The sequence below is a fragment of the Palaemon carinicauda genome, chromosome 17 (assembly GCF_036898095.1).
Source record: "Palaemon carinicauda isolate YSFRI2023 chromosome 17, ASM3689809v2, whole genome shotgun sequence".
NCBI classification, from domain to species: domain Eukaryota; kingdom Metazoa; phylum Arthropoda; class Malacostraca; order Decapoda; family Palaemonidae; genus Palaemon; species Palaemon carinicauda.
The window spans coordinates 29,469,891-29,483,439 of NC_090741.1; the positions used below are offsets into that span (position 1 = coordinate 29,469,891).

Genomic DNA, 13,549 nt, shown 5'->3' on the forward strand with positions numbered 1-13,549 from the left:
CGGTAAATATATTTATTTAAGATATAGCTTTTATAAATTACTTTTGTGCCCAAATATCCTTGATACTAAGAACTGGCCATAGGCAAAGTCGACTCAGGCTTACCAAAACTTTTGATACTATGGCAGAACTAATAAAAAGTATCTATAGATTACAAATGGAATGAACAAATGCTTATTACCTTATGTGACATATTACGCATATGCATGCACTTATCTTAGGTTAAGTGCATTCCATTCCACCATATCATTCAAATGTATCAGTCAAAATTTTATCTGCATTTAAGGTGTCAGTCAAGATCTTCAAAACCTTTGTACATACCTTGAATGTGGAGCTGATGAATTTGTGAGCTTTCCCTGAGCCACTTCCTCGAGAGATCCATCCAACGGGGAAGGGATTCTTCGATAGACGAGAACCTGACCACCATGGGTACCTCCTGAGCCAAACAAGAAACATGTGTCCTCTGAGGGGGGGAATTAACAGTGATTAGTTTATCTGAAGACAAGAGCAAGTGTCTGGGCGAAGCCCTGCATACGGTCTCTTGGCGGAATTAGGCGAGCTGCAAACAAACAAAATTCAGTCATTTCGACTCAAAATACATCTAATGTTAAAAGAATACTTTTCATTTATAGAACAGAAATGCAGCTGAAACATCAGTTCTCTTTCCTCACTGGGATATTATTTCCTGTTGAAGCATTTGCTTTTCCAGTTAGAGTTGTAACTTTGCAATTAATAATAATAATAATAATAATAATAATAATAGTAGTAGTAGTAGTAGTAGTAGTAGTAGTAGTAGTATACTGTACGTGTACATCAAAAAGAAAAAATTCTAGCTCTGGAATCTTCTCGCACCTTTGGTAAAAGTTTTTACCAAGTACCCAATATTGCCTTTATTACGTAGGAAGTCTTATATGTTTGTTAAAAAAAATTGAATGAAGCTTTAACACTTTTAATTCGATGATTATAATTATTTTATCTGAGTAGTGCAAACTTTGAAAGTTGGCTTCTGAAAATCTCCTCATTTTATAATTTTTTTAGTTTATAGGACAAAGCTCAATTGGAAATCCCTCATTTAATTCCACCTATCTTTTGATTATAAAAAAAAAAAAACTCTACTAAGTAAAATTGAGGATTTCTGTTTATGAATATAGACAAGTACAGTGAAGCCAGACATTCTAATTTGATTCTACAAATTTATATAGTTATTTTTTTTTTGCTCTATCATATGTACAAGACATTTCATATTTTCACATGGCGACAGGCAAGACTAGTAATTATTAAGAATTTGGAATTTCAATCGCCCTACTCTTGGTACCATCAAACTGTCTTTCCTGCCGTCCAGTTTTTAAAGATGGGTAGTTTGCTAACTCCTCCTCCTTCCATATGCTTTACTCGAGCGAAAACGGCGACGAGAAGGACGGTCCGGCAGTGTCAGAGAAAGAGACGCAGAGAAGAGAGCTGAGACCTCACTCACCTGGGAAGGTTCCTGCAATTTAGACTCTTCTGACATGCCTGTCTTAGGCTAAAGGCTTTTATTGGGATCCCTGGTCTACGTCACCCTCTTGTGAAGATTCTGCCAAAATCCATCTGCAACGCCTTTGTGCATGGTTCGACAATGGTGAGTACCAAGAATATATAGGGGTTATTTTTAAGGTTATCATTGCGAACTCTCATTGCCTTGTGTTGCCTATTCAAGTTTTCCTGTCTGTCATTTTTAATCTTATGAAGATTCGTAATAGTTTTTTGTGGTCAATATGTTTTATACATCATATTCTCTTGTCCTTTCAGGTGATTTAGCTCTCGGACTAGTAGCTCCAGCTTATTCATAAATTCACGTTGTTAAGACTTGGGTAAGAGAATCGTCTAATACATTATGTTTCGAGTGGTTATATTTATGACGGATTGTCTCCCATTTTACGACCGAGCAAATTTATATTAGGTTTACCGTTCATTTCAGGATGGTGTTCGGTTTCGGTGTATCGGCCCTTTTATTTCCTTCCTGGTACTAATGTAAAGCTCAGTTGTTCAATTGTAAGGTAATTATAAGTGGGTTATTGTTCCTTGGGTATATTCTTCTACATAAATGACCATGACTTTTAGATACTAATCTTCCTGAATATTTCTTTACAGACAGCGAGCGAAGCAGAACGAAGGAAACGCCCTACGATCTACGTGAATTGCCTTGTTCTCCAACCAATTGTTTGTAACTACGTTACTACGTCATTTTAAAGGCTTATTTATGTAATAAATATCATATTTAATTACTTTTTTCCTTCCAACCTTTATTTCAAACCACAGATTTTTATGGTGTTCTGCTTAATCATCAGAATAAAGTGATAAAGCGATCTTTTATACATTTGGACGCAGTTTACATATTTTTTTTAAATACATCCCAGCGAGTGTTGGAGGCCAAAGATCCAATTAGCTAATCATACAAGTTGCCAGTAAAGGTATCTTCATTGACTTGCCGATCATTTTCCAATAAACTTTTTTTTTAATTAATGTGGACTTTCATTTTGGTGGAAATTATCACATAAAAGTTTTCAATAATAATAATAATAATGATGATAATGATAATGATAATGATAATGATAATATTCCTGCTAGCAAACCAACTTAACCAAAATCATATCCTCCTGGTCATAGTGGAGTTAATTTACCTTCAAAGGTAAAAGTAGCAACACCGGATTTCATCGCCCGAAAAGAGCAGCCGATGTTGGACCGAGCATTGACCTGGTAGACTGGAGTGGTCTGCATGAAATCTGGCCACAGAACAGTTGTTAAAACGTCATTAATTGCGGTGGGCACCAGGCTCTTCGGTTCAGTTTCAGTGACGTAATATGTTGTGTTTACACTTGAGGAGAATGCAGCAACTACTACAATCGTACTAATGAGAAACAGACCAACGCTCATCAGTCTCTTAGCTGGAGGGAGAGACGAATTCGAAGCCATCTATCTTGATCCCAGTTTTTACTTGAGTTAATTGAACTGAAATATATAATTATTATTATAATAACTTTCTCATATTAGCATGAGTCTAAATATGGGTAAAGAAATCTACATTAATATTTCTGTGAAAAAAAAATTAATTATCAAAATACCAAAAGCTCCCGAGAACCTTTTCGAACATGTTTTCATAAACTCTCTATAACTAGTGAAATTCTTTAGCTATTATTTTCAAAATTTCAAAAGTAGTCGAAGTATAAATAAAAGTTGTAGTAGTAGTAGTATTAGTAGAAACAGCAGAAGCATAAATAGTTTCAGCACTAATAGTAGCAGTAATAGCGATAGAAATATTATTGTAACCCTCTTCACCCATAGATGTCTAAACCCATATCTTTATGCTCTCTGATTCCAGCTCACCACTCTCAATTGACCGCCAGGTACATGACTTTATTACTCGAGTTATTCACACTGGTTGAGTTTAAGAAGAATATTTCCAGTCTCCAAAGAAGCTATCACAAGTAGGCCTGCAGTATACTGTAGATCTGCCTGGGCCAAGTTAGTACCTAATCAGTCTTAGGACCTATAGTCATTACTAGTACTGTTACGAATACATCACTTCTTCTAATATCTTCATATATTAAATGGCTATTTGGTTTTTCTAACAATAGGAATGCTGTGATTGCTTCTAATATAATCCAACTCAGCATTATGTTACCTAACTCAATGTATTGTAGCCCAGCTTAACCAAACCTTATAGGAGTCTATAGTTTTAGGTGCTTCTTGTAAAGTGTATAAAAAAGCATTTAAAAAGGAAAACTGCGCTTGATTGCTGAACTTCTAAATTAAATTTACTTTACAACTGTTGTGACCTTACCAGGTGAAGAATATATCGGAATACTTGTTGAATGTGGATAAAACATTATACTTTTGCAAAATTGGTGAGTCATCTATCTTTTGCCACTTCATTCTCCAGGTGTTGTATTCAAGGGCTATTAAGTGTCAATATCGAAGAAGGATTCTCTATCCTTTTCCCTTTCCTTCCAGCATTAAACTGTTGCAAAATTCCCTGCTGTGCAGAGACGCAGGGATGAAACCTACAAGTCTATTCCATAAGGCACTAGAAGAGTTGGAAGAACGATGCGTACGTGGCTGAACACTATGAAGCATCATGTAGGAAATGATGAATGGATAAGTACTGAATTGAAAGATCAATATAAACATGACTGGTGAAATCTAACAGAGGCCTATTGGGTCAATAGGCGAAGGAGGAGATAAATATGAATATATATATATATATATATATATATATATATATATATATATATATATATATATATATATATATATATATATATATATACATCAATATATCAAGGCACTTCCCCAATTTTGGGGGGTAGCCAACATCAAACAAATGAAATATAAAAAGGGGACCTTTCCTCTCTCTGTTACTCGCAGCCTGACAAGGGACTCAACCGACTTCGGCTGGTACTGCTAGGGTGCCACAGCCAACCTTCCCCCGTTATTCACCCCAGATGCAGCTTCATAACGCTGAATCCCCTACTGCTGCTACATCCACGGTCATCCAAGGCACCTGAGGAAGCAGCAGGGCCTACTGGAACAGCATCACAATCGCTAGCCATTAATTCCTATTTCTAGCACGCTCTCTTGCCTCTCTCACATCTATCCTCCTATCACCCAGAGCTTTCTTCACTCCATCCATCCACCCAAACCTTGGCCTTCCTCTTATACTTCTCCCATTAACTCTTGCATTCATCACCTTTTTTAGCAGACAGCAATTTTCCATTCTCTCAACATGGCCAAACCACCTCAACACATTCATATCCACTCTAGCTGCTAAATCATTTCTTACACCCGCTCTCACCCTCACTACTTCGTTCCTAACCCTTTCTACTCGAGATACACCAGCCATAATCCTTAGACACTTCATCTCAAACACATTAAACTTCTCTCTCTTCGTCATATTTATTCCCCACAACTCTGATCCATACATCACAGTTGGTACAACCACTTCCTAATACAGAACTCTCTTTAAATTCTTGCCCAACCCTCTTTTTTCTACCACTCCCTTAACTGACCCCAACATTTTGCATCCTCCATTCACCATCTGACGTACATCTGCTTCCACTCCACCATTTTCTGCGACAACAGCAAACTGATCCACCTCCTCAAGTAACTCTCCATTCAACATGACTTTCAACCTCGCACCACCTTCCCTTCTCGTACATCTGATAACATTACTCTTACCCACATTAACTCTCAACCTCCTTCTCTCACACAACCTTCCAAATTCTGTCACAAATTGGCCAAGCTTCTCTTTCTCGTCTGCAACCAGTACAGTATTATACGCAAACTCCATCAACATACAAGTTAAACAACCACGGCGACATCACACATCCCTGTCTCAGCCCCACTCTCATCGGAAACCAATCTCTCACTTCATTCCCTATCCTAAAACATGCTTTACTACCTTTATAGAAACTTTTCACTGCTTGCAACAACCTTCCACCAACTACATATAACCTCATCCCATTCCACATTGCTTCCCTATCAACTCTATCATACACTTTCTCCAGATCCATAAACGCATCCTTTTTGCTAAATATTTCTCGCATATCTGCCTAACTTTAAAGATCTGATTTATACAACTCCTACCTCTTCTAAAATCACCCTGTACCTCTAAAATTGCATTTTCTATTTTATCCTCAATCCTATTAATCAGTACTCTACCATACACTTTTCCAACTACACTCAACAAAATAATACCCCTTTAATTACAACACTCATGCACATCTCCCTTACCCTTTTAGAGTGGTACAATACACGCACAAACCCAATCCACTGGTACCTTTGACAACACAAAACACATATTAAACAATCTCATCAACCATCCAAGTACAGTCACACCCCCTTCCTTCAACTTTTCAGCTCTCACTCCATCCACAACAGATGCTATTCATACTCTCGTTTCATCTAGTGTTCTCCTCACTACCTCTCTTGTAATCTCTCTCTCATTCTCATCTCCCATCACCGGCACCTCAACACCTGAAACAGCAATTATATTTGCCTCCCTATTATCCTCAACATTCAGTAAACTTTCAAAATATTCTGCCTTCCTTTTCCTTGCCTCCTCTCCTTTTGACAACCTTCCATTTCCATCTTTCACTGTCTCTTCAATTCTTGAACCAGCCTTCCTTAATCTCTCCACTTTTTTTTCAAAACTTCTTCTTATTCTCTTAATATGAATGACCTAATCCCTGACCCCACCTCAGATCAGCTGCCCTCTTTGCATCACTTACCTTGCGCTTTACTTCCATATTTTTCTCTCTATATTTTTCATACTTCTCTAAACTATTACTCTGCAGCCATTCTTCAAAAGCCCTCTTATTCTCTCCTACTTTTACCTTCACTCCTTCATTCCACCATTCACTGCCCTTCCTCATGCTGCTTCCAATAAACTTCTTGCCAAACACATCACTTGTAATCTCAATAGAAGTTTCTTTGATTAGCTTCCACTCCTCCTTTATATTATCAGTTTTTCTTACTTCCACTCTGTCATATGCAATTTTCAACCTTTCTTGATATTTACTTTTTACCCACGGTTTTATTATCCCTTTAACCCTCACTAGCTCCCTTTTACACCCCCTTACTCTATTCCCCAACTGTTTTGCTACAACTAATTATCCTTCCACCCAAAAATAATCAGACATACTGTTAGCCATACCTTTAAACACTTGCACGTCTGTCCATCATCCAAACACTCTTTTATTTATTAACACATAATATATCAACGCCCTTTCTACCACTCCTCCATTTTCCACTCTTACCCATGTATACATGTTTTTATCTTTCTTTTAGAAAAAGCTAGAACTTATCACCATCTCTTGCTCAACACACATATCTACCGGTCTCTCACAGCTATCATTTCCACCTGGTATGCCATACTTCCCAACGACACACCTCTCTAGCGCCCACTTTAGAATTTAAGTCACCCATTATAATTATACAATTCATTCTACCCAGTCTTTCTAAACACCTAGTTACTTCATTACAGAATTCATTCCGCTCTTCTTCACTTTTCTCACAACCTTGCCCATACGCACTGACAAAAGCCCAACATTCCCTACCCAACATAACCTTTACCAATATTAAACCATATAATATCTCCTTCTATTCCACTATATATATATATATATATATATATATATATATATATATATATATATATATATATATATATATATATATATATATATATATATATATATATATATATATATATATATATACACACATATATATATATATATATATATATATATATATATATATATATATATATATATATATATATATATATATATATATATATATATATATATATATATATATATATGTATATATATATAGATATTTACATATATATATATATATATATATATATATATATATATATATATATATATATATATATATATATATATATATATATGCGTAAAAATCACAGGAAAACGTGATGCTCAGATGCAGAAGAACCACAGGGAAAATGAAAATACGAAATATACGCTTAAGTCCTGACTAGTTTCGTGATACTTCTTCAGAGGACTGATTTATTGAGAGAGGTTTCTTTACATTTTATAGGGAAAGCAAACGTACGAACATACATATAGAGATTTAGAGAACAATGACACTCCCTTACCAGCTACCTGGGTTTGAGTCAGGTGTTAAGTAGGAGGAGTCCCCAAGCTCATTAGACACCTGCTAAAAAGGGTAATTTCTAGTGGCGGGTATATTCTTGTTTTTTCTTTTTTACTTTCAGTACAGTTTCTTTATATGAAAACACGGTAGCCTTATCTATATAAATACATAAGCAAAACATACACAAACATAAAAATATATATATATATATATATATATATATATATATATATATATATATATATATATATATATATATATATATATATATATATATATATATATATATATATACATACAGATACACATACATATACATATATACAAACATACATATATACACACATGCATATATATACACATACATATACATACATGTATATATTGTTATGTTAAAGTAGGTTATTTAATTGTTTATAAATATATTCGGTCTTCGGCAGGAGTAAAAGTTAACTGCCCTTTTCATAAGAGTTCGGTGATAACCTTCGCTCCTCCTCGTCGTTAATTAGTGAATTGCCATTAACTCTTTTGTTTATTCTTCTTTTCGAGTGTTTGGTGTTTAGTGAGAGCCGTGGACGAGACTACTGCTGCCTGGAATGTTCAGTTCGGACCGTGCCTTGATCACAGACGTGTATCCTAATTCAGCAGCCATTGGTAGACGCCTCTTTTATTCCCTCATAAGGAATTGTGCCTTTGGAGGATTATTTCGCTGGTGTCTTTGAGCCACCCGCGGTAAATTGTACACTTCTTTGGATCACGGACTACGTATGCAGGGGTTTTGTCACCTGCGATAGCCACCTCACTTGTTACGTCCTGCAAGTGTATGTGTCACTTGCGACCTTCGCTTGGCGTATTTTCCCCGCCTGAGGATTCTGCGGGAAGTCGGTGCCATCGTTCCGTCCCGGCACTGTTGGAGGTACTATTGCCGTGATCCAAGAGCGTCATCACATCTGTTACGCTGCTTGTCTGTGGACCAAGGGTCCGTGAGGAGGAAAGTAGGGAGTCATTACCCAGGTAAAGTTACGATCTTTTTATTATCGTTACGGATATGCCCAGCCCGTTTTCCTGGTGTTAATGATACTCCCTCTGATGCTGATGAACGTTCGTCCCCTATCCGTCATCTAATCCATGTGTGGATAAGTACGGTTATAAGTATTTTCACGGATAGGTAATACAGTGTTGAGATATGTACATATATCTATAAATTATGACTCTCAGCATAATTCTTTTATGTAAATGTATAAGTATTCATGCCTTTAATTTAATGTGGTATGTGTATTTGTATGCTGCCATGAGTTATGTTTTATAATTGGGTATTTGGTTTAGCCTTTAATGTTTGTGTGTGTAGGTAGGTAATTTTAAGGTTTTTCTGCCTTTTCATTTCTCCTGTCTTCCTTATTCCTATCTGTTTAGTAATAGGGTAATGGTTTGTTGATATTTGTGGGCCCGGCTTAATATATGAGCCATACTTTTGATCTGTTTAGTTTTTCTTTGTTAGGGTTAAGATTATTAGATATAGGTCAACCTTGTGTATTTAGAGGACTCTGTATACTAGTCCTCAAGGACATTTTTGTTTACTCATTGTTGTTTGTCTTAGGAGCTTTTTGTTACTCCTGGTGCAAGGTTGAATTTATTTAAGTGTATTGTAATAAATATTGTTAGATTTTTCCAGTGTTTTTGTTCTGTCTTCCCTCAGTTCACCGTGTTACATAAATAATGTACTGCCTACGATTCCTTTAAAAAATCAAAGTTTAAAGAACCAGAACTACGGCCTACACAGGTCGTAACAAGTGGCGACCGTGACAGGATCGTACACAGGTGTACTCGGTGTTTGGGGGAACAGTTCAGCTCTGGAGGGATTTGACAGTATTTATTGTTGATATTTTATTTTTGGTTTAGTTGCTTTCCTTCCCCATAGGATATTATTTTCATTAAAATGAAGGACTTTACTTTTGACCCGTCGGAATTCTTGGGTTCGGCTGACTGTTTGAAATATTTAGGAGTTTTGACAAGGGCTTATTTGGTACAGTGTGCCCGGTGGTTGGAGATCCCACATAAGTCCTCTGACACTCGGGCCAATTTGTTAAAACTGGTTAAGGAAAGTGTCCCAAGATTTGACTGAGGGTAATGAGGTAGCTAGCGGACTAGCCAGTGATTTTGAGAGTGGCACTGATTTTGGATCGGACCAAGAAGGATCCATAGTCGATGATGTGAGCATAAATCCTGGTTTGTCCCTGTTCACTGATTCCCCTGCAGTAAAGGTTATGTATGAAGGTCCGGCCAATTTTCCTACTCCGGCCAGGGCTGTTAAAAATGTAAATATATCAACTAACCCCTTTTTAGCTGAGGAGGCTGTTCCCAACCATGTAACACCTTCTGCTCATGTAATGGGGCAGGAGGAGTTCCATGTAATTTGTAAGAGAATTGAGTTATTGAAGCTGCAGTTTGAGGAGGACGAGAGGGCCCGGAAACATGAGATTGAGTTGCTCAAGCTTAAGCTTGAGTTGGCCAAGGTGCAAGGGTCCCCTAATCATGTTAGTTCTCCCTATAGCTCATCATCAGACAAATTTAATATTTCGGGTGCACTAAAGTTAATTCCAGATTTTGATGAGGGGAGCGTACCAGAATTTTTTAAAGCTTTTGAGAGAGTTGCCACCCGGTTGTCTTGGCCCACAGAAATGTGGACGGTACTCATACAGTGTAGATTGACGGGCAAGGCACTGCGGGTGTATAATGCATTGGAAGAGGGCCTTGCCAGAGATTATGACAAAGTAAAGGCTTTGGTTCTCAGGGCCTATGATTTGGTCCCTGAGGCCTATCGCCAGAGATTCCGAACCACTGGCAAGCCCAATTCTATGTCTTATGTTGAGTACGCTCGTCTCAAGGAGGAGCAGTTTGACAACTGGCTGAAAAGTCGTCAAATTGCTTCCTTCTCTTCCTTGAGGGAACTGATGGTACTGGAGGAGTTTAAGAAGGTGTGTAGTAAAGAATTGAGGGTTCATCTGGAGGACACTAAAATTTTAACTTTGTCAAAGGCGGCTCAGGTAGCTGATGAGTTTGTCCTGACCCATCGGGCTGGGTCAGGTAACTTCTCGTCCTCATACCCTAATAATAATAGTAATTTGTCTTCTAAGTTGAATAATCCCTTTAAAAACCAATCTAGTACCCCAAATAGTAGCATGAGTAATCATGTTGGTAGTGGCTTCAGAAAGGACTTGAGTGGTGGGCACACTCTGGTTTTTTCTAACCGTGGCAATTCGGGTAAAACTGATCAAATAAGAGGTAATTGCTTTTGGTGTAATAAGCCAGGGCATCGACAAGCTGAATGTAGAGCCAGGAGCCGTTACCTCCAAAAGAATCAAAATAAGAGTCAAAATAATGTTAATCAGCCTACGCCAATCTCACTAATTTCAAATAATTCTATTTCAGAGAGTAAGAATGGTAAAACTGTTGATCCCCAGGTTAGTAGTGAACCAGAAGTAGGTAAAGTAAAACCTGTATTGTGCGAGTCCACTGGTAATTTATGACCATTTAACAAATATGTCTACCCCGGAAAATTGAAATCTGTAACCTCTACACTTTATGTTAAGTTCTTGAGGGACACAGGATCCGCTAGATCTTTGGTGTTGGCAGGGTCCTTGTCTAACTTAGTTCCCTATACTGGAGAATACGTGGTCCTGGGAGGATTTCCCGATACGGTGGTATCTGCTCCTTTAGTAAGGGTGGAACTGTCCTTCCCAGGGTATCACAAGGTTACTGAGCTGGCGGTAGTTGAGAGCCTGCCGATACCAGGAATAGACGGAATCCTTGGGAATGATATGTTGAGTGCAGAGGGGCAGGAATTATTTCCTATTGTATCGGTCACGGCTTGCCCTGTGGCAATAACTACTCGAGCCTCTGCTAAGCGTGCAACAGAGGCTGATAATGATGATGACCTAGATTTAAGTAATTTAGAAGTAGAGGTAGAGAAGCCCGGGCTAGTAGAAGGTAGTAGTAGTAGCAGTAGTTCTAGTTTTGGAGTGTTTAAATTATTGAAATCTGATTGTGACCGTCTCTCTTTCATACAGGCCCAAAAAGATGAATTTTCATTTGAGTTAGGTAATACTGACGATTTGACCAGGCCCAGGTTTGTGGTTTTAAAAGGATTGTTGTATAGGGTCAGTCGTCCCCCAACTCATCAACTAAATGTGACTTCTTGTTTAAGACAAATTGTCGTACCTACCAAGTTTAGGGAGGGTGTGTTAAGCCTTGCACATGAGGACTCCTTTTCTGGCCACTTAGGCTTAAGTAAAAGTTTTTGTAGGTTGAGTAAATGTTTTTGGTGGCCAGGAATGAAGTCCTCGGTGAAGAAATTTGTAAGAACTTGTGAGGTGTGTCAGGTGATGGGTAAACCCAATCAACCTATTCCCAAGGCTCCTCTTAACCCAATTCCTTCAATTGGAGAACCCTTTGCAGAATTGGTAATTGATGTGGTAGGACCTCTGCCTAGGACAAAGTTAGGGTTTACGTATCTCCTGACCATAATGGATAGAGCATCACGTTTTCCTGAGGCCTTTCCAATGAAGAAAATAACCTCAAAAGCAGTGTTTGACAAATTAGTGGAGTTTTTCTCCAGGTATGGACTGCCTCGTAAAATTCAGTCAGATTGCGGCTCGAATTTTACAAGCAGGGTATTTAAGAGTAAGTGTGCTGAACTGGCCATTCAGCACATTACCAGTGTACCCTACCATCCTGAGAGTCAGGGTGTGGTGGAAAGATTTCACCAGACCCTTAAGTGTATATTAAAAAAATATTGTTATGAGCAAGGAGAGGATTGGGATAAAGGGCTTCCCTTTGCTCTCTTTACCATAAGGAATTTTCCCAATTCTTCTACTGGCGTTGCTCCCTTTGAATTAATATTTGGGCACAAGGTTCGAGGACCTTTGGAAATCTTCCATGAATTGCTCGAAGTAAATCAGAGAGGAGAGCGTACGGTAGGAGAAGTTGTTAGTGAACTTAAGTCCAAGTTAGCCGTAGCTTGGAAGTATGCCAAAGATAATTTGTCTGCTTCCCAAGCTACAATAAAAACCAAATTTGATCAGAAGTGTAAGGTACGCTCATTTGAGTCCGGGGACTTAGTATTAGTTTTAAGCACAGATCCAGACAACTTCCTTGAACCCAGGTACAAGGGCCCCTGGAAGGTGTTGAGAAAGTTGTCAGAGGTCAATTATGAAGTTGAAGCCCCTGGAACTAGTCGTAAATGTAAAATTTTCCACATAAACAGGTTGAAATCTTACTCTTCTGATAGACGGGATCCGTTGGCCATTGTTTTTGAGCCAGTTATGAGTGTGGTTGCACCTGTTGAGGAAAAGTTGGAAGATGTTTTGGACCAGGTGCCTTCAGATGCTCTAGGTAATAACTTGCAAAATTTAGGTGTATTGAAAGAGGGGTTAGAGCATCTGGAGGCACCTCAGAAACAAGATATACTAAACCTAATTATGGAATTTTCTGACTTGTTTCAGGACTCTCCAGGAAGGACGAGGTTGCTCCAGCATGATGTTGATGTTGGGGACGCTTCTCCGGTTAAGCAAAGCCCGTATCGACTCAGTCCAGAGAAGCGTGCCATTGTTGAAGACGAAATTAAATACATGCTGGAGCACAATCTCATACAACCATCAGTAAGTCCATGGAGTTCCCCTATAGTCTTAGTGAAGAAGCCTGATGGTAAATATCGTATGTGTGTTGACTATAGGAGGGTAAACTCGGTTACTAAAAATGATTCCTTTCCTCTTCCCTGTATTGAGGATTGTCTGGACCTGATAGGTCCTGCTAGGTTTATTACAAAATTGGATCTGTTAAAGGGATATTGGCAGGTTCCCCTATCTGGCCGTGCCCGTGAAATTTCAG

General features: G+C 38.1%; 1 protein-coding gene across 1 annotated transcript in view; it reads right to left on the reverse strand.

Annotated features, from left to right (window-relative positions):
* LOC137656277 (uncharacterized) overlaps window positions 1–1,020 on the reverse strand; it is a 33,248-nt gene extending 32,228 nt beyond the window's left edge. The window contains exons 1-2 of the mRNA XM_068390448.1: window positions 990–1,020; window positions 320–461 (exon numbers count right to left, since the gene is read on the reverse strand). Of these exons, the coding sequence (XP_068246549.1) occupies window positions 320–461; window positions 990–1,020 (173 nt within the window). The remainder of the gene's footprint in view (window positions 1–319; window positions 462–989) is intronic.
* Between the last annotated feature and the right edge of the window lie 12,529 nt (window positions 1,021–13,549).